Raw genomic sequence first — 24,901 nt, 5'->3', positions numbered from 1 at the left:
ATTCATTCTAGTTGGTAAGTAGCTGCTGTCCTAAGTCCCCTGACTGTCCCTTTGCTTCTCCTAACCCTAGTCCTTGGGCCTCCCCAGGATCCACCAATGAAAGGGGAACCCCTGGGTCAGTGGCGGGCCCCTAGGACCCTACTCCAGTGCTGTGTCCCACGTAGGATTTCACCGAGCCATGCTCATGCCGTAGGAGGTAGTAAATACTTTGACTATCACCCCTAAGTGTGTATACTTATTTAAATTTTCACTTCCTATCCCTAAACTTTCAGTTCTGTGGCCTTTTATAATTGCCAGTACCTAAGAAGACACATTCCTATTCAAAAACAGCACAGAACTACTGTATCCATTTATTTCTGGAAATAGATTTAATTTGGGCTATTATGTAGAATGAAGTCTGTGATACCAATAGTATCACCGACTTATCTTACAATAGTAACATAGTTGTAAGTAATATAGTTTTCTAATGATAAAGATAGTAGTCATCATTGTAATAGACTAGCAATCACAAGAAAGTATAAAGATATACAGTAAAATCACCATAAACTCGTAGTTCAGAAATAACCACTATTAACATTCGGTTTTATTTCCTCCTGTTCTTTTTCCTATGTAACTTATTTCTTACATTATTTTTTGGCAGTCTTTTTTAAAACCACATTTGAAACTTTATTTTATTTTGTTTGTACTCTATTTTTATGCTAATATGATATTTAACCTATTATTAAATATTCTTAATACATTCTGCCTTTTAGAGAGTTCAGTTCGTTTAAATTTAATGCAACCATGATAAGGAAGGACTTCTGTCATTTTGCTATTTGTTTGCTATGTCTTATGACATTTTTTGTTCCTTAATTCTTTCATTAATGCTTTCATTTGTATTAAATATTTTCTTTTTTATATTAAAAATTTATTGTTGTTCAATTATAGTTGTCTCCATTTTCCCCCATTGCTCTCCCCTTCCCTGTCCATCCCCCCCTACCCCCACATTCAGTTCTCCTCCCTGTTGTCCTTGTCCATGGGTCCTTTATTCATGTTCCCTGCCTTGACCCTTCCCCTTCTTTCCTCGTTATCTCCCTCCCGCCTCCTTCCTTCCCTCTGGTCAGTGTCAGACTGTTCTTTATTTCCACGTCTCTGATTCTATTTTGCTCACTTGTTTGTTTTGTTGACGAGCTTCCATTTACAGGTGAGAACTTGTGATATTAGTCATTCTCCTCCTGGCTTATTTCACTTAGCATAATGCTCTGCAGTTCCATCCATGCTGTCATGAAGGGTAGGAACTCCTTTTTCTGCTGAATAGTATTCCATTGTATAAATGTTGTATTAAATAGATATTTTCTAATACCCCTTTAATTTTCTTGTTGTTTCTTTTACTATATTTTTAGTTGTTTTCTTAGTGGTAATTACCCTGGATATTACAATCTATTTCAGGTTAATGCCAACTTAATTTTAATAATAGACAAAAAATTTGCTTCCATACAGTTCTATTACCCACCCACCTCTTTAAATGCCATTGTTCTCACAAATTGTATCATTATACACTGTGTGCCCACCAACATAGACTTATAATTATTGCTTTATGTAGTGGACTTTAAAGTCAGATAATAAAAAAGAGGGATTATAAACTAAAATTACATCAGTACTATAATGTCCTTTATATTCACTTGTGCATGAGTTACCTTTGCCGTGGCTCTTCCTCCCTTCGTGTGGATTTGAGTTACTGCCCGGCTTCCTGTCATTTCAGCCTGAAATGTTCTGCGTAGGGTAGATCTGTTGGGCACAGATTCAGTTTTGCTTATCTGGGAATGTCTTAATTTGCCTTCATTTTCAAAGGCTAGTTTTACTGAATATGGAATTCTTGTTTTGCAGTCTTTTCCCCTTTCAGTACTTTGAATATGTCACCCCATTACCTTCTGGCCTTCATGGTTTCTGATGAGAAATTTGCTGTTACTTTCATTGCAAATATTATTTTAAAATATAATTTTAAATGGCATTTAAAACTATATATAGTTTTCATATGGATAGACCATCATTTATTTAACCACTTACCTATGTTGTTTTAATTTTTATGAAAGCTTATAAATAAAGACACATTCTGAGTACCCCTTTTCTTTGTTTCTCTCGCTGTGACCTTCTGCACACTGAGTGCAGATCTAATGTATGAGCAATAATAAATAAGTTAGGGATGGGGATGAACAGTGGTGGGAAAAAAATGGGGATCGGCTGTTAGGAAACCCTTGCGTGAGAGAGGCTCAAATATTCCAGGTACCAGTATATTGGAGCTATTAGCATCACAGTGTGGGTAGATTGCAGTCTGTATTTAAATAACCTTTCCTTCCTTCTTTTTATGCTGTTGTGTACCTGTAAAATTTGTGTACCTGTAAAATGACTAACAAAGCTTTGGCCACTTTTACATGGCTAGGAGGGGTATGTGATAAGGGACCGGAGTTCATCCTCCTGTCTGGATTGAGGTTGCTTTCTCTTCCTCCCATTCCCCACCCCTTCCCCCTCCTCCTCCTTCCTCTTCTTCTACAGCTTTATTGAGATATAACTCACAGACCATACAATTCACTCATTTAAAGTGTACAACCCAATGGTATACTAGTATATTCAGAGTTGTGTAACCATTCCAGAGTTGTGCAACCATTCCCACAATTGATTTTAAAACATTTCAATAGCATAAAAAGAAACTCCATGCCCTTTAAGAATAATCCTCCATCTTCCCTCTCCCCCATTCCAGGCAACCACAAATTTACTTTCTGTCTCTATGGATTTGGCTATGCTAGACATTTAAAATAAATGGATTATTCAATATGTTGTATTTTATGACTGGCTTCTTTCAGTTAGCCTAATGTTTTCACGGTTCTCTTGTGTCAGAGCCTCCATCAGTACTTCATTCTTTTCCGTGGCTAAATAATATTCCTTCTTATGGGTAGGCCACATTGTGTTTATTTATTTATTCATCAGTTGATAAACATTTGGGTTGTTCCTACTTTCTTGGCCTTAATGAAAACAGTGACACTATGAAAATTTGTGTACAAGTTTTTCTGTGGGCATGTTTTCTTTTCTCCTGGGAACATACTCAGGCATGGAGTTGCTGGGATATATAGTAACTCTGTATTTAACCTTTGAGGAACTGGCAAATTGTTTTCCAAAATGATTGTACCATTTTCTAGTCTCACAAGCAATATATGAGGGTTTTGTCTTCTCCGCATCCTCTCTTACACACATTATTTCTCTCTTTTTTTATTGTAGCCATCCTAATGGGTATGAAGTGGTATCTTGAGGTTTTGATTTGTATTTCCCTGATGGCTAATGATATTGAGTATTTTTTCAAGTGCTTATTGGCCATTTGTAGCTCTTCTTTGGAGAATGTCTATTGAGATCCTTTGCCCACTTTTAAGTGGATTGTCTTTTTATTATTGACTTGTAAAAGTTCTTTATATATTCTAAATATACAATTTAAAAATGTTCTCTCCCATTCTGTGGGTATCTTTTTACTGCCTTGGTTGACTGAATCTTTTAGGACTCCATAAAGCTCTTTCTGGAGACTATTATTTTTGTTGTCTGAGACAGGTCATTACAGAGTCAGAAAAAAAATGTGTTAAGGTGCTAGGGTTGTGTTTCCACATAAAGACTTAGGAACAGCATAGCTCTCTCTATTTTGTTAATTAAATTAAATTAAATGAGAGGGTGTACAGTGATTTGCTTTGAGGAGACTCTTGCTGAATTCTATAAAACAATGTTTTTGAGGATTTGGAAAATCCAGGGGAATGCTCGCCTTTACTCTGTGTGTCATCTCCTTCTAATGACCTTCATGCCTTTAAACTCTGACAGGCTCAAGTTGGCTTCCCGGAAGTCAAAATAGGACTTCTTCCTGGTGCAAGAGGATCCCAGCTTCTTCCCAGGCTCATTGGAGTTCCTGCTGCACTTGACTTAATCACCTCAGGTCAGTGTAAACCCTGCCAACAGTTGTCTAGATCACTGTGAGGAACTAGGCTGGGATTTAGAAAAATTCTGGCTTGACCATTCCATACCTATGTGATCTTAAGAGGAGACTTGAACTTCTTTGACTGTCAATGCTCTTGTCTGTAAAATGGAAAGAATACTTTTCCTGAGAGCTTCTCAGATGTTACCATGAAGGTCACGGTAACATTTGACTTCTGGGAAAGATATACAAAGCACTAAATCACATTTAGGATTTTATTATAGTTCAGGTGCAGACTCACAGACACCGGTGTTCACGTAGGATATATTATATTCAGGTCTAATTTATAAACTGTAACATAAACAGGAATTAAAACCAGAATTTTCAAGGAAAGATTTCAAGTTTTAGGGTGCAAATGACTAAATTTTTAATTTCCAGAGTATTAGTACATTGGCTACAAATAGAAGTTGTTCTCTTTTAATAGAGAATGTGAACAATGCAACACTAGAAAACATTTAGACATCTTAAATTGAACTAATACCATAAGACATATAAAGACATTTTCAGTTGAGATAAGGTTGTAAGAAAGAATATATATGACTATTTATGCTAAACAGGTATAAATAATTATGAGACCTTAGGCCAGTCACTTTACCTTTTAATGCCTTAGTTTTCTTAAAAACATGGATAACAGTAGTACCTGCCATATACTTCCACAGTGTGGTGAAGCTTAGATAAGTTAATGCATACAGTGTGCTTGGGAATGGCCCCAGGCATGGTAATAACTTCATAAGTTTCAGCTATATATCATTATTCACATATTTGTCTTCTTAGTTAAGAGGAGAATTGAATAAAAACAAAATGAGGATCTTGTTAATAGACTATATCCTCAAGGAGGGGCAATAAAAAGACCACATGCTTTAGAATCAAAGACCTGAGTTTGAATACCAGCTCTACCACATTTAAACAATATGCCTTGTACAAGTTCATTTTTACTCATTCATCCAGCAACTATTATTAATCTTCTCTCATATGCTAGGCTTTGTTCTAGGCATTGGGACTGTAGCAGGGAACCAAACCAACAAAATCCTGCCTGTGTGGAGATTATATGGAGAAAACAATAATGATGATCATCATATTGTCACATTTCATCAATTCAGAACCACAGTTTTTTCCACACCTTTGAAATGAGGATGCCTTTTACATTCGTTTTGAGTCATGCCTTAATTGGCAATGCTTTTTTCTTTCCCAGTTCTGTGGGTTAGGAATTTGGGAGCAGTTTAGCAGAGGGTTTCTTACGAGGTTGCAGTCAAGACATCAACTGAGGCTGTAGTTATCTGAAAACTCGACCAGGGCCCAGGGATAGACTTCCCAGGTGGCCAACATGCGTGGATGGCTGGTTGGTGCCGACTGTTGGCAGGAGGCTTCATTTCCTCATCATGTGGACTTCCCCATAGTGTTGCATAAGTGGACTCTGGCCTCCTCTAGAGTTATCCAAGAGAGAGCAAGGTGAAAGGTGCAATGTCTTTTATGACCTAGCTGTGGAATCACATGCCATTTTTTTCCTGAACTATCCTATCAATTATACAGGTCTTCCCTATTCAACATGAGAGGGGGCTTGAATACCAAGAGGCAAAACACACTGGGGGTCACTTTGGAGACCAGCTACCACAACTGTGTACTCAGACATATGCCTACTTATTACATTAGTAGTATATATAGTAGGTTAGATGGAAATAAGTGCTAAGGAGAAAACATAAAGCAGAAGTGGGGAAAATAAAATCTCAGGGACAGGGATGATATTTTAGGTAGAGTAGCTAGGAAAGGCTTTCCTACAAAATAACATATGAGTAAACAGCTAAAGGAGGCGAGGAAGGTTATTATGCTAATATCTGGAGGAAGATATTCCTCATGAAGAAAAGAGCAAATGCAAAGCCCTGAGGCGGGGACATACCTGGAAAGTTCAAAAAAGAAAAGCAAGAAGGTCAATGTGGGTGGATCGAAGTGACCAGAGGGAAGAGCAACAGGGGATGAAGTCACGTCATGTAGGGTCGTGAAGATTACAGAGAGAAGCTGGCTCTTCTTTGGACTGAGCTGGAAAGGGATTGGAGTGTTCTGAGCAGGGGAGTAACATGTCCTCACTTATGTTTTAAAAAGATCACTCTGGCTGTTGGAAATATATTAATCAGAGGTAAGGGCAGAAATAGGAAGACTGGTTAGAAGTCTGCTGTAATAATCCAAAGGAGAGGTGATGGGAGCTTGGGCTTGAGGGGTAGCAATGTAAATGACGAGACATGGTCAAAGTTTGGTTATGTTTTGATGGTAGAGCCAACAGGATTTTGTGACAGGTCAGATGTGAGAAAAAGGAGAATCAGGGATGATTCTAATGGCCTGAACAGCTGGAAAGAGGGTGCCATTACTGAGCTGGGGATTTCTTCTGGGAGAGCAGGTGCTGGGGAAGAATCATAGTGTCCAGTTTGGGATATGTTAAGTGTGAGACACCTGTTAGACATCCAAGTGGAGTGTCAAGTAGACAGACAGTTAGAGAGGCTGGCCTGGAGTTGAGGAGAGAAATCTTCTGAGCTCTCAGCCTCTGTTTTCTCATCAGTTAAAGTGGCTTTAAGGAATAATGAAATTAACATGACATATTTCTATCATATAGAAGATTTTTGTCAATGCAACTGTGGGAAGCAGAATGATGATCCCCTACCGATGTCCCTGTTCTAATCCCCAGAACCTGTGAATATGTCACCTGACATTCAAAAGGGACTAATCTAATTAAGTTAAGGATCTCCAGTGGAAGATTATTGGATTTCCCAGGTGGATCCAGTTCATCACAAAGGCCCTTAGAAGAGGGATGCAAGAGGTCAGGGAAGAGGGAAGATACTACGTGGGTAGCTTTGAAGATGGAGGAAGAGGCCACAAGCCAAGAACTGTAGGCAGCTTTTCTAGAGGCTGGAAAAGACAAGGGAGAGATTCTTTCTGAAAGCCTCCAGAAGGAACACAGTCCCACTGTCCTACTTTAGATTTCTGACATCCTGAACTAAGGTTACAAATGCATGTTGCCTTAAGATACCATGTGTTTGCTTGTTGTAACTTGGTACAGCAGCAGTAGGAAACTAATACAGTAGTTGTTAAAAGTAATGATATTAAGAATCTTTGTGGTTTGGAATTTTTTTTTCTAAGAAAGGATGTTAAAAATAATTGCTACTGAAAGTTGAAGATTCCCTACTAATGTAGGAAAAAAAAACACCAGTGTTGCAGGAACTGATCTCATTGGAAATTACTAAGTATATAGATTCGGATTAAATTAGTAAGTAAATAACTAACATATTCCAACCTCCTGAAATCCATAAGAGAGGTAATTCTGGAAAGTGGATCAATGATAGTGCCAACTATTGCTTCTCCACAATTCTGTTGAAGTGCCACCTGAAAACAGGCAAATCTTCAGCAGTGACCACAGAAGGTGCTTGAACACATGGCAGTTCATTCTCTGATGCTCTCTGTCCAAGCGGTGACAAGAACTGCAGTGCCCTGTTCTTTCTGCTTGTACATTCTAGGTCCATCCTCTTTGTTCACTGAACAGCACAGAAAACTTCTGCTTTGTGCTCTTAGAAATTTTCCACAGGTCTGATGGGATTCTTTATGATCATTCATGGGACAGGGATGCCCCTGGGCTCTAGACTTTGATGAGATACCTCTTAGTATCCAGAATACTCAGGGAGACATTGGGAGTGCAACCTTTATCCTGCCTGCCTTTTAGATTTAGGTGTGGGTGGATTTTCTCTGTATTTGAACAAGATGTTGAGGGTGATTTTATACCCAGAGCTCCCAGGCAGCAATAAAAATACCAGCAAATTTCATTTCATAATCAAACCAAAAAACAGACAAACTACACTCTAAAAACTAAACCCTGAACCTAAAACCTATGAAAATATTGTGACAGAAGAAAAATGAAAGATAAATGTGAGTCTGCTGATACAGATTAAAGAAAATTCACATTATTCTGAATTGGAAAAGAAAATTGTTTATTTATTAAATAGAACACTCTGTTTAAAATTAAAACATTAGCCACAATTATTTCTTTATGAAGCAACAACAACAAAAAAGATGCAATAGAACACACAACTGAATCAGCAAAATGGAGGATAGGGACACATTTATAGAACAGAAGAACTTAACAAAAAGATACATTAAATGTACATGAAGGTAGCAGGCATGGAAGACATTGTATTTTAGCAAGCAGCCATTTTCCTGGAAAAACTAATGAGGAGATAGCAATGCCTGATGTATTTTGGTGCAGCTACTATGGAAAACAGTATGGAATTTCCTCAGAAAATTAAAAATGGAATTGTCTTTTGACCTGACAATTCCACTGCTTGGATTATATCCTAAGAACCCTGAAAAACCAATCCAAAAGAACCTATGCACCCCAATGTTCATAGCAGCACAATTTACAATAGCCAAGTGCTAGAAGCAACCTAGGTGCCCATCAGTAAATGAGTGGATCAAAAAACTGTGCTACATTTACACAATGGAATACTATGCAGCAGAAAGAAAGAAGGAGCTCCTACACTTTGTGACAGTGTGGATGGGACTGGAGAGCATTATGCTAAGTGAAGTAAGCCAGGCAGTGAAAGACACCATATGATCTCACCTATAAGTGGAACCCAATCAACAAAAGAAATAAGCAAGCAAAGTATAGCCAGAGACATTGAAATCAAGAATAAATGGGCAGTAACCAGAGGGGAGGTAGGAGGGGGTAATGCGGGGAAAAGCCTGAAAGATTTTCAGGAACAACTATAAAGGACACATGGACAAAACCAAGGTGGGTTAGAATCAGGGGAGGGAGGTGGGGATGGCTGGGTTGGGAGGGGCGAGAAAGGGGTAAAAGGCAGAAAACTGTACTTGAACAACAATAAAATTAAAAAGAGAGAGAGAGAAAAAGGATTTTGAACTTCCAGAAAATAGAATCATGCAGGCTTTCAAAGGAAAGGAACAAAATTCAACAAAGGATACTTTCAAAATAACTAAAATCACTCCATCCACAAAATAAATGCTAAATGTGTGGAAATTCATATATTAAGATGGTATGCAGCCTTTAAAATGATCATCTAAATCAGGAGTTCTTAAAGTGTGATTCAGGGACTGCTGGGTATGCTTAAGACTGTTATGAAGTCAGAGCTATTTTCATAATAGTAGAACATTACTTGTCTTTTCCACTCTTTCTCTCATGAGTGTATGGTGGAATTTTCCAGAGGTTATTATATGCTATGTGATATCAGAACAAATTGGATGCAGAAGCAGATATGAGAATCCAGCTGTCTTCTATTAAGCCAGACATGAAAGAAATTTGCAAAAATATAAAACAATGACATTCTTCTCACTAAATTTTTAAAAATTTGAACTCATAGTTATTTTGCACAAAATTTTTATATGCTAACATAAGAAACACTGAAATTTTTCAGTTTTAATTTCTAATATAGTAATATTGATAGATATAACCCATATAAACAAAAGCTCTTTGGAGTGCTCCATAATTTTTAAGGATGTAAAGGGATCCTAAGACTGAAAAGTTTGAGAAGTGTTCATTGAAATTCATATATTTTCACTCAGAAACCACAATATAAAACTATATACAAGATTCAAATTCCCACTCCTATGGAGTATGAAAGGGGAGTTAGAAAAACTAAAAATATTAAATTTCTTATCATTAGTAAATTAAATTAGAAATTGTTATAATTTGTGGTGGTATGAAAAAGCACGCATTTAAGAATATGAACTATTTTAATTATCCAATGCAGAATTTGTAAGAGGATGTTTATAGTCCAGCATGAGACCATTCATTCTGCAAAACAGAAAGGGAGCAAAGAAGCATAAGATTTAGGGGGAAGTTATAATACTGTTGACCTTGAACAATGCAGGGTGCCAGCTCCCCTCATTAAGTTGAAAATTCACATGTAACTTTTGACTCCCCCCAAACTGAACTACTGAATAGCCTACTGTTGACCAGAAGCCTTCCTGAGAACACAGTTGATTAACACGTATTTTGTGCATTATATGTCCGTATTACACACTGTATTCCTACAAAAAGTAGGCTAGAGAAAGGAAAACGCTATTAAAAAATCTTTAAAAAGATAAAAGACATTTGTAGTGCCGTGTGTATTTATTGAAGAAAATCTGCATATAAGTGGAGCCTCGCAGATTAAACCTGTGTTGTTCAAGAGTTGACTAAAGTGTGAAGTGAGTCTGTAAATTCTAAGGTTTACAGGAATTAAAGTATATGGGCCAATGTTGAGGAATTTTGTGGCCCTGTTTTCAGTATTAAGTTTGAAAAGCAAGAGTATCTTGGGGGAAGAAATCTGCCTTATTAGACAAAAAGAAATGAAGTGAACTAGAAATGGCCTTTTCCAGAGCTATGCTGCTTTTAGAAATATCACTTTTTAACATGATGAGAAGAGGTAAAAACAGTGAGAGTATGATGGGTTTCGACTTGCATATAAAAGGTCACAGTGAATTAGAAAAAAAGATAACATTAGAATCATATACCTATCTTTTAAAGTAATCTGTACAATTTTAGGGGGCCTTTAAAATGACATTTGGAAAGGGTTCCATGTAGAAAATTTTTTCTAAAGGTTGGAAAAGAAGCCCTGAAGAAGATTGGAAAATATCGAGACTACCCTGCATGGAGAAGTCTCGGCTTCCATTGTCCCGGATGTCTCCTTACAGTAGCTCTAGGCAGGAGAGCTACTGTAGTAACTGTCAATCCATTGGACAGTGGTTGTCTTCTACACCGAGTGCAGCACAATGAAAAACAAGTTGAAATCTCAGTCTGAGAATCTGAATTGTATATACAGAGCTGAGTTTTTAGGTCCTTCACACAGAATAAAAGTATTTGCAATCTCATCGATTCTGTAAGAACAGTAGTGTTACTCCTCTGCTTTTGTGAAATCCAGGCCAGAAGACATCATTGAAGCTAAAATAATTTTTAGTTCATCTATGGGTACTTCTTGTTACCCCTGGCTAGTGGCCTCAAAGATCCCTTTAGTACTCAGGTTTCCATCTTCCTTTTATTTTCCACTTAACCTGGAGAGGCTGACTCACTCAACCTTCACCCAAGTGATTTTATACACAGGAGACTTGATGCCTGAAGCCATTCACCCACTCCCTACCACCCTCCTCACCCCAGGGGGAAGTCTGGAAGCCTGTTTTCAAAGGCACTTCCAGAAAACTGCCCAAATATTGCTGTTACAGAGTGACCCCTGCCAAACATTATTGAACTATTTGATCAAAAGACCCATTTGTAATTCTTTGAAGCACTAATAAGAACCAGGAATGGAGGGTTTGTCTCAGAGATAGCATCCACCCATACTCTCTATAAGAGTGGCAAAGACTGGAATTGTTGCCGTCGATACTGATTTGATGATCACTTTTCAGAAGAAAGATGGTATTGGCAAGAGAGCAGTAATGTGAGCCTCTAGAGCCATACCATTCTATGCTGGAGGCTGCCACTGCCACCACTGGACCCTGGATGCTCCTGGCATCACCGCCAGTTATTAGGTGTCACTACCTGAGAAATGTGATTTACGCTGTTGCTGTTGCTTAGTGTCACTAACTCCAGACTAAAAACCCTCAGGAGAACACTCCAGTCACTAGCCTTGGTGTCATGGGACATACGCTAGATGCCATGGGTCTGAAGCAACAGTTGTCTAATTATCTCTGTTTCCTTTTCACCTTCTGTAGTAAGAGCTAGGGCTCCAATGCTCAGACAGTAGTGATTCCACAAACTATGCAAGGAGTCAAGATCCTGGGTAGCCAAAGAAATGATGGGAACCCCACCTCCTTTATTTTGTGTAATTTTGATAATAGTTTATATAATGTTAACTTAGTACACTTTTTTCCTGTCTACCCAACCATTTTTATCTGTGGGCACTGTCTTTTTTTGAATCAACAACAGCCCTTTTTACATATGATATGAGATACTGCTCTATCTCTATTATTAAAATTTATTTATTTTTAAAAAAGATTTTATTGATTTATTTTTAGAGACAGGGGAAGGGAGGGAGAAAGGGAGGGAGAGAAACATCAATGTGTGGTCGCCTCTTACGCGCCCCCTACTGGGGACCTGGCCTGCAACCCAGGCATGTGCCCTGACTGGGAATCAAACTGGCAACCATCTGGTTTGCAGGCTGGTGCCTAATCCACTGAGCCACATCAGCCAGGGCTATTATTATAATTTAAAACAATCACCTCTTATATTTAAATAGAGATCTATAGTTTATAAAGTGGTTCTATAGATATTTATAAAATGTAAAGAGAATGTTATTTTCACCTAATATTCAGAATTACTAAGGTAAGCATAATTATTCCCATTTATCAACAAGGAAATTGTCATTCTGTATAGTTCTTCATGGTGACAAAAATAGTTAAGGTAGCTCCGGAGCTTGAATCCGCATTTTCTGGTCACCTCTTCAGTGGTCTTCCTACTACAGCAGTCAGTGTGGTGCTGCTTATTTATTTTATTTAATACTAGATGTTTGTATACAGGTCAGATGCCCTCCATACTAGAGAGAGTAATGCTTTTGCTTTAGTCTCACATTGTTCTTTGACTTGTTTTGTTTTGTTTTGTTTTGTTTTAGGAAGACATGTTTTGGCAGATGAAGCACTCAAGCTGGGTATTCTAGATGAAATTGTCAACTCAAACCCAGTTGAAGAAGCAATCAATTTAGCCCAGAGAGTTTTAGGTAAGAAGATAGTAAAAATACCCCCAAACTGGAAACAAGCTAAATGTCCATCTTAGTAAGAAACTCCTAGCCCTGGCTGGCGTAGCTCAGTGGATTGAGCGCGGGCTGGGAACCAAAGTGTCCCAGGTTCGATTCCCAGCCAGGGTACATTCTTGGGTTGCAGGCCATAACCCCCAGCAACCGCACATTGATGTTTCTCTCTCTCTCTCTCTCCCCCTTCCCTTCCCTCTCTAAAAATAAAAATAAATAAAATTAAAAAAAAAAAAAAAAAAGAAACTCCTTAAATACCTTCTGGTACATCTGTGTGATGCCATATGATGCAGCTTTAAAAAGAATAAGAAACTCTGTATGTTGATATAGTACGAACAGCATGATATGTTGTATGAAGTAAAAAAAAAGTGTCATTATGTATAGGGGTTTACTATTTGGGTAATAAGGAAGAGGGGATGGGATTGAATGTCTGTATAGGGAGAATATATATATGTAACTGTTTATGTATAAAATATTTCCACAAGGATTCATAAGAAATGGTTAAAGGTTGTCTCTGGGAGTGAGGCTGGTCAGCCAGGAACACAACTGGGAGGAGACTTTTTGTTGTTTACGTCGGTACCTTTTCATTAAATGAATTTATTTTCTATTAAGGAATATCATTGAAATTAAATAAGCAAATAAACATTTCAGCAAATACTAGAAGACAAGCTCTGTAACTGACCACAGTAAAGCGTAGTTTTGTTTCAGTGAGCTATGTGTTCTCTCTCACTGGTTTCTCACTTTACGGAGTGACGACATTCCTTTATGAGTTCTTTGGAGTGGCACTCCTACAGTTTTTTTCTTTTTTCACTGTTCCTTTCAATTTATGGAAGTTGGTGGTAAGATAGAGAGGGTTAGAGGGTGTCGGGGAAAAAATAATTGGAAAGAGTGCTGGGTTACAGGCAGCGTGGGGTGTTCATCTCCTTACTTGGGGACAGGCAATGCTCGGTGTCATTCAAGGTCATTCTTTTGAAAAAGTCACTTGTCGACTATGGTAGGGACTATACGGTTTTCTGAAATAATTTTTTTTTCTTTTATGGCTCTAGCCAGTTACTCTTTCAATGCAATAGGAAAAGCATGAACTGGAGAGGCCCGGGTATGTGGGGGGGAAAACAGCTGGTGACGAGTGAAGAGAATCGGGGAGTCTTTGCCCAAATGAGAATGAGTTTCCTGCTGTTCCTCTGCCTTCCAGACAGACTTCCCCACATTTTCATCACTGGCTCACTGTGCCTCCTGAGAGGGCTTATTGTTTTGTTAGCAGTCACCTGGCTGGCCGACAGTGGAGGCTGTTTACATTTGCAGGTCCCTAAATTACTTTTGGTTTGGGGCATAAATAGACCATTATTTATATCCATGGTCTTAGTTTATAAAGAACTCGATTTCAACAGGAAGTTCTTTCTTTTCCTGAACTGATTTCCTTAGATTCAGATTTAAGAGTTAAGTTAGTTCCAGAGACAGAAGAGGATCATGGCTATACGGTACATTTATAATATTGTGTTTTTATTTTTGAGATTTATTTAGTTTTAAAATAAATTCAAATTAAAATTTTTAAACGATATTTTTATGGATTGATTTGAGAGAGACAGACAGACAGACAGATAGACACCAGTTTGTTGCTCCACTTACTGATGCGTTCATTCATTTGCTGCGGTGGCCAGAGATGGGACCTGCGACCTTGGCATATCGGGACAACGCTCCATCCAACTAAATTACCTGGCCAGTAATAAATAAATGTTTAAAAAATATTTTATTTATAAAATGTATAAAACAGTCTACTCAATCTCAGCAACATTACACAGTTTGTCCACCTGGTGGCATCCAAATGTTGAGGAGGAATCATTTGCTTTAGAACTTGGTAATTCACCTTATTACAGTAGGGAAATGGTTCTGGACTTTGGACAGTTATGTACAGCTATTTTACATTATAGTCATGAAGACTGTTGAAATATATAAAATTATTTGTGTTTAAAAATGTCTAAGATATAAATATATATAGTGTGTAATTAGAGCTATGTAGACTATATATGAATATAAAAATTTAAAGAAAATATGCAAAAATGAAAACAAATTCATTTTACCCCCCAAATTTCATAAATAGTCTTTGTTTTGATTTTTTTCCAGTTTTACTGAGATGTAATTTATGCACAAAAAAAATTCACCCATTTTAAGTATAGAGACTGATGAATTTTTGTTACTGTTTACATTTATGTTGTCACCATCAAGAAGATAGAGTTTTAGGGACTTCCGGCAAGATGGAGGAATAGGTGGACCCACTGTACCTCCTCACACAACCAAGATTAGAACAACAATAATTTACAGCTAGAATAACACTCAGAACTGACAGAGGATTTATCTGAATGGAAGTCGGACAGCCAAGATGTTGAAGGAGACCCGTACATCCAGACTGGTGGGAGAGGACGAGGCGGGCGGGCGTGGGTCGGCAGCACGGAGGTTGGGGAAAACTTGGCATGAAATTGGCGCAAAAGCCATCCAGCGTGCAAGAACGCAGCGGTGGTCCCTGAATACGCAAGCTGTGGCTGGCAGACCCAGTGAGGCGGCGATTGTAGACCAGGGCAGAACTCGCAGCCCAGGATCCCAGAGAAGGGACTGACATCCCAGGAGAATGGAACTACCCCCATTATTTCCTCCCGTCCTCACTCCCGCCCCTGCCCCCACATATAACGTCACAATCTAGCGACTGGGGCGCCCAGCCCTGGAGAACACCTAAGGCTCTGTCCCTCACCATAACAAGAGCAACCAGACCAAAAAAAAAAAAAAAAAGAGCGATGGCTCAAATAGAAGAACAAATCAGTGCCCCAGAACTCATCCTTTTGAGCGACTAAGAAATAGCTGACCTATCAGATGCACAGTTCAAAACACTGGTGATCAGAAAGCTCATGGAATTGGTTGATTTTGGGTGCAAATTAGATGAAAAGATGCAGGTTACCATAAAAGAGATGCAGGAAGATATACGGAGGAGAGCCAATAGTGAAGGGAAGGAAACTGGGTCTCAAAACAGTACAGTGGACCAGAAGGAAGATAGAACCAACCAAGCAGGAAAGCATGATGAAATAAGAATTCAAAAAAATGAGGAGAAGCTTTAGAGCATCCAGGACACCTTTAAACGTTCCAGCATCCGAATTATAGGGGTACCAGAAGGGGAAGGGGAAAAGCAACAAATTGAGCATGTATTTGAACAAATAATAAAGGAGAACTTCCCCAATCTGGCAAAAGAAATAGTCTTCCAAGAAATCCAGGAAGCTCAGAGAGCCCCAAAGAAGTTGGACCCAAGAGAAACACACCAAGGCACATCATAATTACATTAGCCAAGGTAAAAACGAAGGAGAGAATTCTAGAAGCAGCAAGAGAGAAGGGGACAGTAACCTACAAAGGAGTTCCCATCAGACTGTCAGCTGGTTTCTCAAAAGAGGCTTTACAGGCAAGAAGGGACTGGAAAGAAATATTCCAAGTTATGAAAGACAGGGACCTACATCCCAGATTGCTCTATCCAGCAAAGCTCTCATTTAGAATGGAAGGGCAGATGAAGTGCTTCTCAGATAAGGTCAAGTTAAAGGAGTTCATCATCACCAAGCCCTTATTTTATGAAATGTTAAAGGGACTTATCTAAGAAAAGAAGATAAAGAAAAAACATGTATAGTAAAAGGACAGCAAACTCACAATTATTAACAACCACACCTAAAGCAAAACCAAAAGAAACTAAGCAAACAACTAGAACAGGAACAGAACCACAGAAATGGAGGTCACATGGAGGGTTAGCAACAGGGGGCTGGGAGGAGGAGAGAGGGGGAAAAGGTATAGAGAATAAGTAGCATAGAATGTAGGTTGAAAATAGATAGGGGGAGGGCAAGAATAGTACGGGAAATGTAGAAGCTAAAGAACTCATAAGTATGACACATGGACATGAACTAAAGGGGGGAATGTGGGTGGGAGAGGGAGTACAGGGCGGAGGGGAGAGAAGGGGGGAAATGGGACAACTGTAATAGCATAATCAATAAAATATATAAAAAAAGAAGATAGAGTTTTAGCACCCTAAAAAGTATTCTCATGCCTCTTTCCAGGAGAGTCCCCCCAATGACAACCATGCACCTGCTCTCTGTTTTGTTTTTGAAGAATTTCTCATATGTGGAACTACAAATACAGCATGTAATCTTCTGTGTTTGACTTCTTTCACTTAGCATGCTGTTTCTGAGATTCATCCATGTTGTTACATTCCTCATATGTTAATCTTTTATTCTTTTTTATTACTGAATAGTCATCCATAGCATGGATATGCCATAATTTGTGTATCCATTTATCAGTTGATGTGCATTTATGTTGTTTCCACTTTGAGCCCACACAAATCTTTGTAGACATGTTCCCTTTCTCTTGGGTAAGCACCTACCAGCAGTATTGCTACGACATCCTAGAGTAGGTGTATGCTTGATTCTTAAATGCTTTTTAAACTTGATGATTAATGAAAAAACATTAGTGCTTTGAGAGACACTCATTTTTGCCAAGTAAGTTGGAAAAAATAGAAAAGTAAATAAATTCACTGTAATAGTACGCTGTGTGCAGTACATCCTGTTAGAGGGCAATGGGGCAGTCATGTATTGGAGCTTATTCATACCTTTTGACTTCGTATTTCCACACTTAGGAATGTATCATAGAGAAATATGATCATAGAAGTACACAATGTCTGTGTACAGCGATACCTACTAAAGCCTTATTTATCATTGTAAAATACTGGAAACAATTCAAACATCTAATTTTAGGAGGTTAGTTATGTAAAAAATAGTAGATCTCAATAGAGTAACCCCATTCTGCCATTAAAACTTCTATTTTTAATATGTCTATTGGCCATCCATATGTCCTTTTTGAAGAAGTGTGTATTCAGGTCCTTTGCCCACTTTTTAATTAGGTTATTTTTTTTTTTTTTTGGTGTTGAGTTTTGTAAGTACTTTATAAATTTTGGATATTGACCCCTTATAAGATGTGTTGGCGAATATGTTCTCCCATTCTGTGGGCTGTCATTTTATTTTGTTAATGATTTTCTTTGCTGTGCAAAAACTTTTTAGTTTGATGTAGTCCCATTTGTTTATTTTTCTTTTGTTTCCCCTGCCTGGGGAGATATATCTGATAAAAATTTCTACAAGCAATATATGAGATTTTGCTTCCTATGTTTTCTTCTAGGATTTTTATGGTTTCAGGTCTAACATTTAAGTGAAATAAGTCAATCAGAGAAAGACAAATGTCATAAGATTTCACTCATATATGGAATCTAATGAACAAACTGAACTAACATGGAAAACAGAGACAGACTAGTAGGTGGAGAGCAGGATGACAGCTAGTGCAGGAGGGTGGTAGTTAGGGGGAGGAGGGAGTGAGCAAAAAGGAAAAAGGGCTCATGGACATGGACAACAGTGTGGTGATTCCTAGAGGGAGGGAGACATAAGGGGACTAAATGGTAATGGAAAAAATACAGTAAAGATTAAATTAAAACAAATAAAAAATGAATAGATATTTTAATTTTAAAAAAAGTTAATTTTTAAATAAAGTTGAAGAACTTAGAAAAATGCTTACATGTAATATTTAAGTAGCAAACAGCCAGATAGCAAGTTGCACAAGTGTGTGTATATGTGTATATGTCTTCATATGTATATTTGCATGAGGACAGAACTAACAGTGGCTGTATTTGGATGGTAGGATCTTTTTAATAAAAAATGTTTGTCTTTCCCTAATGTCTCAGCCATTAAACTTACCCAGAGGGGAAAGGGGTGCCTGGCCAGTGTGAAGAGGTGCCGTCTGGTAGAGAAAAGGGCTCAGGACTGGAAGTCGGGAGACCTGAGTTCTAATCTCACCCTTAGCTAGATGGACCTTCAGCTTTTCAGACTTAATCAATAAAAGGAGAAGGTTCAACAAAATCAGTTGGTTTTAGATCCTGTTCTGAGACCCCACAGGCTCCAGTGCTTGGACTCCATTTTTTCCTTCTGGCTACAACCTGGGCAGCTGCACTGCGTCTCTTTTGGGGCTTAGGACTTAGAATCCCACGGAAAACTCTGCAACCCTTCCTTCCTTCCTTCCTTCTTTCCTTCCTTCCTTCCTTCCAAATGAGTTTCACTGTTTGAAATTCTATGATTTCCTGGTGCTGCTTAAGCAATAGGGCACATCAATGAAGAGCCATGTCGGAGAATCTTATCTACATTTGTCATTTATTATCTTATCAAATGTGTAATTTAGCTAGTCTTATTTATTTTGCCTTTTATTTTCATTTATGGTCTTGTACTTTTCCCTTCTTTTTTTTTCCTTGAGTTCCTCTTTTTTGGTTGATGTTGTTGATTGCCTTTAAATATAGCCGTTAGTATGTGGTTATTTGGTAGAACAAAATTGATGGGTTGATTTTAAGGACAGGCTCCACAAAATTCTGCTATAAAATATAAGTATGCATACTTTATAATAGACATTTATTATAAAAGATTTCAAGGATAAATATATCAATAATAAAATGTATTAATACTAATGTCTAGTTATATGAAACTGGTATAGTTGTCTTCACCTACAATAACGATTCTCAAACTTGACTCTGCATCAGAATCACTTGGAAGGTTTGTTAAAACAGAGAAGGAATAGAATTTCCCATGGGTGATGTCTCGATCAGCAGTTTGGGAACCAGTTATGTGTGGGAGGGATTTGTAGGAGGTTAGCATGTACCTAAAATGTGATTTGAGAAGTCACTGCAAGTTTCTTTACAAACTTAGTGGGTATCCTGGAGAGTTAACTCTGAAAGTTAATTAGCTTCATGCATCTTAATATTCTTGTTATATGAGGCTTCTTAGGTTACTGCAGTGCAATAGATTTAACAGAGAAGTTCCAAGCCAGATTGCTTTGGCTAAACTGGGGATGGGAGGGTCCTGTAAAATGCTATTTATTTGCGCTTGCTTCTGGCCAGAGCTCTCTTTACGCAAACGGAGTAAGAACTCCCTATTATCATATGCATGGAAGTGTGTATTATCCAAAGACGGGCCCAGGGGCATCGGACTGGGAGCCTCCACTCAGGAACCTAGTGCTCTGCTCTGGTCTCTGTAATGGACCCTGATCTTGTCACTGTGACTGCCTGGGGCTGGGTGAGCCGTTCTAACCATTCTAATTCTGCCTACAGACTTTGGTCTATTTGTTCATTTTGATTTTGTGACTTTAAAAAATTCTTAGTTATTTCATCTGCCTTTCACTTCACTTTATCTTTTGCTCTTTGTAATTTATTTTTACTTTCTGTGACCATTTATATAAACATTTTTCACAAAAGCAGAGTGACCCTGACTTACATAGGAGGCCTAAACATGTGTTTAAATTTAACTTCCTTTGGACATACTACCCAGCTTCTGCAGCTGGCCTTCGGTAAGCCTGGAAAAGTACTGTTGTTCTGTCTGTTCTTTGCACAGCTTATGACAGATAAAGCTTACTATTTATCAGAATTAGAGAAGAGAGAATCCTTTATGTCTTAGGAAACCATTTCTTTAAGTGGCACGTTGTCTCTCTTTATCCTAGGCAGAGAAAATTCTCTTCCAGTCAGTTTACCAGAAAGGAAAGAGGGAAAATAATCGCCTCCTTTTCTTCCATTAGGAGCGTGATTCACTTTCTTTTTAAATCAAAACTTGAATATTATGCTTTAGAAAGCCTCGAGGAATTAAGGAAAAAATGTGAATGGGTCAAGGAAATAATTCATCCATAAGCATATTTGAATTATGAATTAGTTCTTTTCTTACCCATTTTCCTGTGCAGCGAATGCGGGTGCTGACCCGACACACTTGCCTCTCTTACTAGGTAGGTACAGCTGAGTGGCTTCAAAACTACGGGACTCTAAAACCACCAAGTGTATAAGAAATACACTTTGAAAACACCAGACCTGCAGAACCAAAGGAGAAATTCTGAATAGATTTTGTAGTAATAAACTGAAGTTGTAAGGTAATAGCATCCTTCAGTTACAGCAACAGCAAGAAAGGGATAGGTAATTGTACAGGGAAAATTGCACCATCTATGACAGTGCCCTGATCCCAAAGTCTCCAGTGGATGCTCTTCGCCTGGCCCTAGGCTGGGCTGCATGGGTGCTGTTGGTGGACATCCCTGAATGTCCACTGGCAGCCTGAGAGGTCCTAAGTATCCCAAGATAACAGGATTATGCTGATGAGCAATATTTACTGCACATCGTTAAGCAAGCTTTGCTTTTATTATTTCTTGCCGTCTTTTTTTTCTTTTTTTCTTTCTTTCCTCTTTTTTTTTCAGTCTCTGGCCCAGGGTAAATTTGCCAGGAGCTGTGGCTGTCCTTGACACAGTAGTTGACATAACACTCTGCTTTCGGATCTCCCAGAAGCTATACCTCAGAATCAATGGTTGAATTTTAAAAAAATATTCATGCCCAGGCCGCATCCTTAAAGACCCTTAACTGAGTCTATGGTGGAGCCTGGGGATCTGAACTTTTGAAAACTCCTCAAATAACTCTGATGTGTCCTGTGGTTTGAGAAGCAGCCCACCAAGGTGGAAGCAGTGGCAATGTTACAATGTTACAAGGGCAGAGATCCGCCCTCCCAGTCTATGTCTGTACCCCGTCAGCCCCCTGTTTACACCACCACACTGACTGACAGCTCAGCCCTCTTCCTTCATCCACTTGGTCTTCCATGCCCTGGTCCTTTCCCTCTTCCTGTCCCTTCTGTCCACTCTTGTCTTCCTTTTGGGCCACGAAAAGTTAAATCAGGCCCTCGAAAGGTCTCCATCCTTCTCTGCTGAACTTGCCTTCTCATAAACTGAGAGTTGGGTTAACTCATTGGATAAATGAGCAAGTAATGGGTAGCTTGTTGGGTAAGAGTTCATGTTTTTCCAACAATAGCAAAGCACACAGAGAGAGACCACATGCTGCTAATATCATCTTTCTGTCCTTTCCTGAATCCTATTCTTAACATCAGACGGGACAGCATCAATTTTTTTTATTGTTGTTCAGTTACGGTTGTCCCCATTTTCCCCCCATTACTCTCCCCTGCCCTACCCATCCCCCATCTCCCACATTCAATACCCACCCCCCACGCCCTGCCCCCGCTTGTCTTTGTCCATGGGTCCTTTGTACATGTTCTTGGACTTGACCCTTCACCTTCTTTCCCCCATTTCCCCCTTCCCCGCTCCTCCCTCTCCCACCTGGTCACAGTCAGTTTGTTCTTTATTTCCATGTGTCTGGTTCTGTTTTGCTTGCTTGTTTGTTTTGCTGATTAGGGTCCACTTATAGGTAAGACCATGTGGTATTTGTCTTTCACTGCCTGGCCTATTTCACTTAGCATAATGCTCTCCAGTTTCGTCCATGCTGTCAATCTTTTCAGTTCTATATAGTAATCAAGTGTTAAAACAGTCTCCCCGGCTAGGTTAAAAAGGTTGATGAAATTGTATAATGCTTCACAGATATACGTCCAAGTGGATGTGATTACATCCCAACCTTACTCAGCCTCCGTTGGACACATAGTAACACAGGAATGCCAGACGTCACATTCATGTCTTTTTATAGTGAAACTGCACATGAGGTTTGGTAGGGTTTTTTTCTCTAACTAAGGTGTACATTTTTCATATAATGGTTTATTTTTGAAGAGATGGCAGCACTTTTAAGAAAACAGTTTATGGTATACTGTTTTAGAAAACATTATTGAGAGTGTAATTTGTTATACCTTTATTCTTTTATGCAAATGTAGAATCATTCTACTGAGTTTTTTTTCTACTGAGTTTTTTAAAAATTAGGACAATAAGGATTCTGATTAGATGTTTATATATAATGTACATGTATGGAAATATTTATATTTTCATGCTACTAAATATTTATATCCAGGAACATAGGCTCTCTCTATTAAGGTCTTAGCTTATGTTCATCAATAAAATGTTATATTATCTTAGCACCTATCTTGATAAATTTTTTTCTTGGGATTTGGAACAGCTTTAATGAGGCATGATTTGACTTGTAGAGTTCTGCACCCATCTTTATAAGTCAGCCTTAGGTTTCATCCACCTGAGAAAGTCCCCTCATGGTCTTTTGCAGTTAGCCCCCAGCCCCAGGCAAGCATAGACTTCTCTGTCTCTATACATTTGTCTTTTCTGGACACGTGCTATAAACAGCACCATACAGTAGGTAGTCTTTGCACCTGGCTCTTTCAGTCAGCATGATGTTTTTGAGGTTCATCTGTAGCATGCATCAGTAGTTTGTCCCTTTCATCACTGAGTGGTGTTCCCTTGGATGGCTAGACCACATTTTCTTTACCCATTCATCAGCTGATGGGTATTTGGATTGTGTCCAGTTTTCAACTCTTATGAATACTGCTGCTATGAATATTCATATGTGTTTTATATGGACATGCAGATTTTCATTTCTCTTGGGTGGATTCCTAGGAGTAGAATTGCTGGGTTGAAAAGTAAGTTTATGTTACTTTTTTCAAGAAACTGTCAAACTGATTTCTAAAGTGGATGTACTATTTTATATTCTTTCAAGCAATGTATCAGGGTTCCAGTTACTCCACATCATCACCAACATTTCATATTGATGTCTTTTTTATTGTAGTCATTTTAGTGCATCTGTATTAATTATATAAAGCTGCATAACAAATTGCCCCAAAATTTAGCTACTTAAAATTGAACACTTATTAAAATCTTGCTGTTTCTGTGGGTCAGGAATCTGGGTGTGGTTAGCTAAATCGTCTGGTTTAGGATTTCACATAGTGTTACATTCAGGATGTTGAAGGGGCTGTATTCATCTGAAGGCTAGACTGGGAGAGGGTCTGCTTCAGGCTCACGTGGGTGCTGGAAGGATTCTGTTTCTTATGGTCCATTAAACCGAGGGCCTCAGTTCCTCTCTGGCTGTTGGGTGAAAGCCTTCTTTGCCCTCTGCCACATGGGCTTCACCAAAGGACTGTCACACGTGGCAGCTGGCTTCCTTCAGAAGGAGGAAGTGAGAGAGCAAGAGAGGGTGAGAAAGACCAAAGCCAGAGATTTTTGTACTTTAATCTCAGAAATGACGCTGTTTGGAATCTGCCTACACGCTCATTGTGGTCTGAATTTGCATTTCTCTAAGAGAAATGATGTGAAACGTCATTTCACATGCTTATTAGCCATTTGTATATACTCTATTGTGAAATAGCCACTCAGGCTTTGCCCATTTAAAAAATTTAGATTGCTTGCCCTCTTATTATTGAGTCATCAGTGTCATATGTATATGTATATGATTTTATTTTTAGAGGGAAGAAGGGATGGAGAAAGAGACGGAGAGAAACATTGATGTGACAGAGAAACATCCATCTGTTGCTTCTGTACTCATGCCAACTGGGGACTGAACCCACAATCTAAGCGTGTGTCGTGACTGGGAATTGAACCAGTGACCTTTTGCCTTGTAGGATGATGCCTAACCAGCTGAGCCACACCAGTCAGAGCAGAGTTCTTTATATATTGTGAATACAAATTCTTTATTATATATTTGATTTTCAAGTTATATTACTTTTTCTATAGCTTTGATAATAAATTACCACAAGCTTAGCAGTTTAAGCAACGCAAATTTATTTTCTTACCCATCTAAAGGCCACAAGTCTGGTAGGGGTCTTAATGGAGTGTGTATGCGGGTTCACTCCTTCCTAAAAGCTGCAGGGGAGAATCCATTGTTGGTGGAATTCAGTACCTTGCATTGTAGAACCACAGTCCTATGTTGGCTGTAAACTGAGGGCATTCCTAGCTTCTAGAGGCCACAGTGTTTCTTGGTTCCCGGCCCCCTTCCTCCGTCTTCAAAGCCACGTCATTGCCAACAGGTTGAGTCTTTCCCTGTTGCATCTTTCTGACTCTTCCTCATCAACTCTCTTTTTCACAGTAGCCAGGAAAGGCTCTCCTCTTTTAAGGACTCATGTGATTAGACTGGGCCAACCTGGATCATCCAGGATAATCTCCATATCTCACATCTCAAGGCCTTTAACCTTAATAGTATCTGTAGAGTCCCTTTGCCCTGGAAAGTCATTAAGTTCTGGACATTTGGCGGGGGTGGGGCAGTCATCATTCTGCTCACCATGCAAATATTTTCTCCCAGCCTATGGCTTATCATTTCATTTTCTTAATGGTGTTCTTTGAAGTACAGAAGTTTTTAATTTCAATGAAGTCTAATTAATTGATTTTTCTCTCATGGATCCTGCTAAAAAACATTTTG

At 38.7% G+C, this 24,901-nt stretch overlaps 1 protein-coding gene across 1 annotated transcript in view; it reads left to right on the top strand.

The window, feature by feature from the left end:
• Nucleotides 1-24,901, top strand: part of EHHADH (enoyl-CoA hydratase and 3-hydroxyacyl CoA dehydrogenase) — a 54,236-nt gene that overhangs the window by 17,616 nt on the left and 11,719 nt on the right. The window contains exons 4-5 of the mRNA XM_028504951.2: nt 3,835-3,946; nt 12,565-12,669. Coding sequence (XP_028360752.1) covers nt 3,835-3,946; nt 12,565-12,669 — 217 coding nt within the window. The remainder of the gene's footprint in view (nt 1-3,834; nt 3,947-12,564; nt 12,670-24,901) is intronic.

This window comes from Phyllostomus discolor, chromosome 2, assembly GCF_004126475.2.
Source record: "Phyllostomus discolor isolate MPI-MPIP mPhyDis1 chromosome 2, mPhyDis1.pri.v3, whole genome shotgun sequence".
NCBI lineage: Eukaryota > Metazoa > Chordata > Mammalia > Chiroptera > Phyllostomidae > Phyllostomus > Phyllostomus discolor.
Note: the sequence above shows the minus strand (reverse complement) of the source record. Positions and strands in the feature narration are given on the sequence as shown.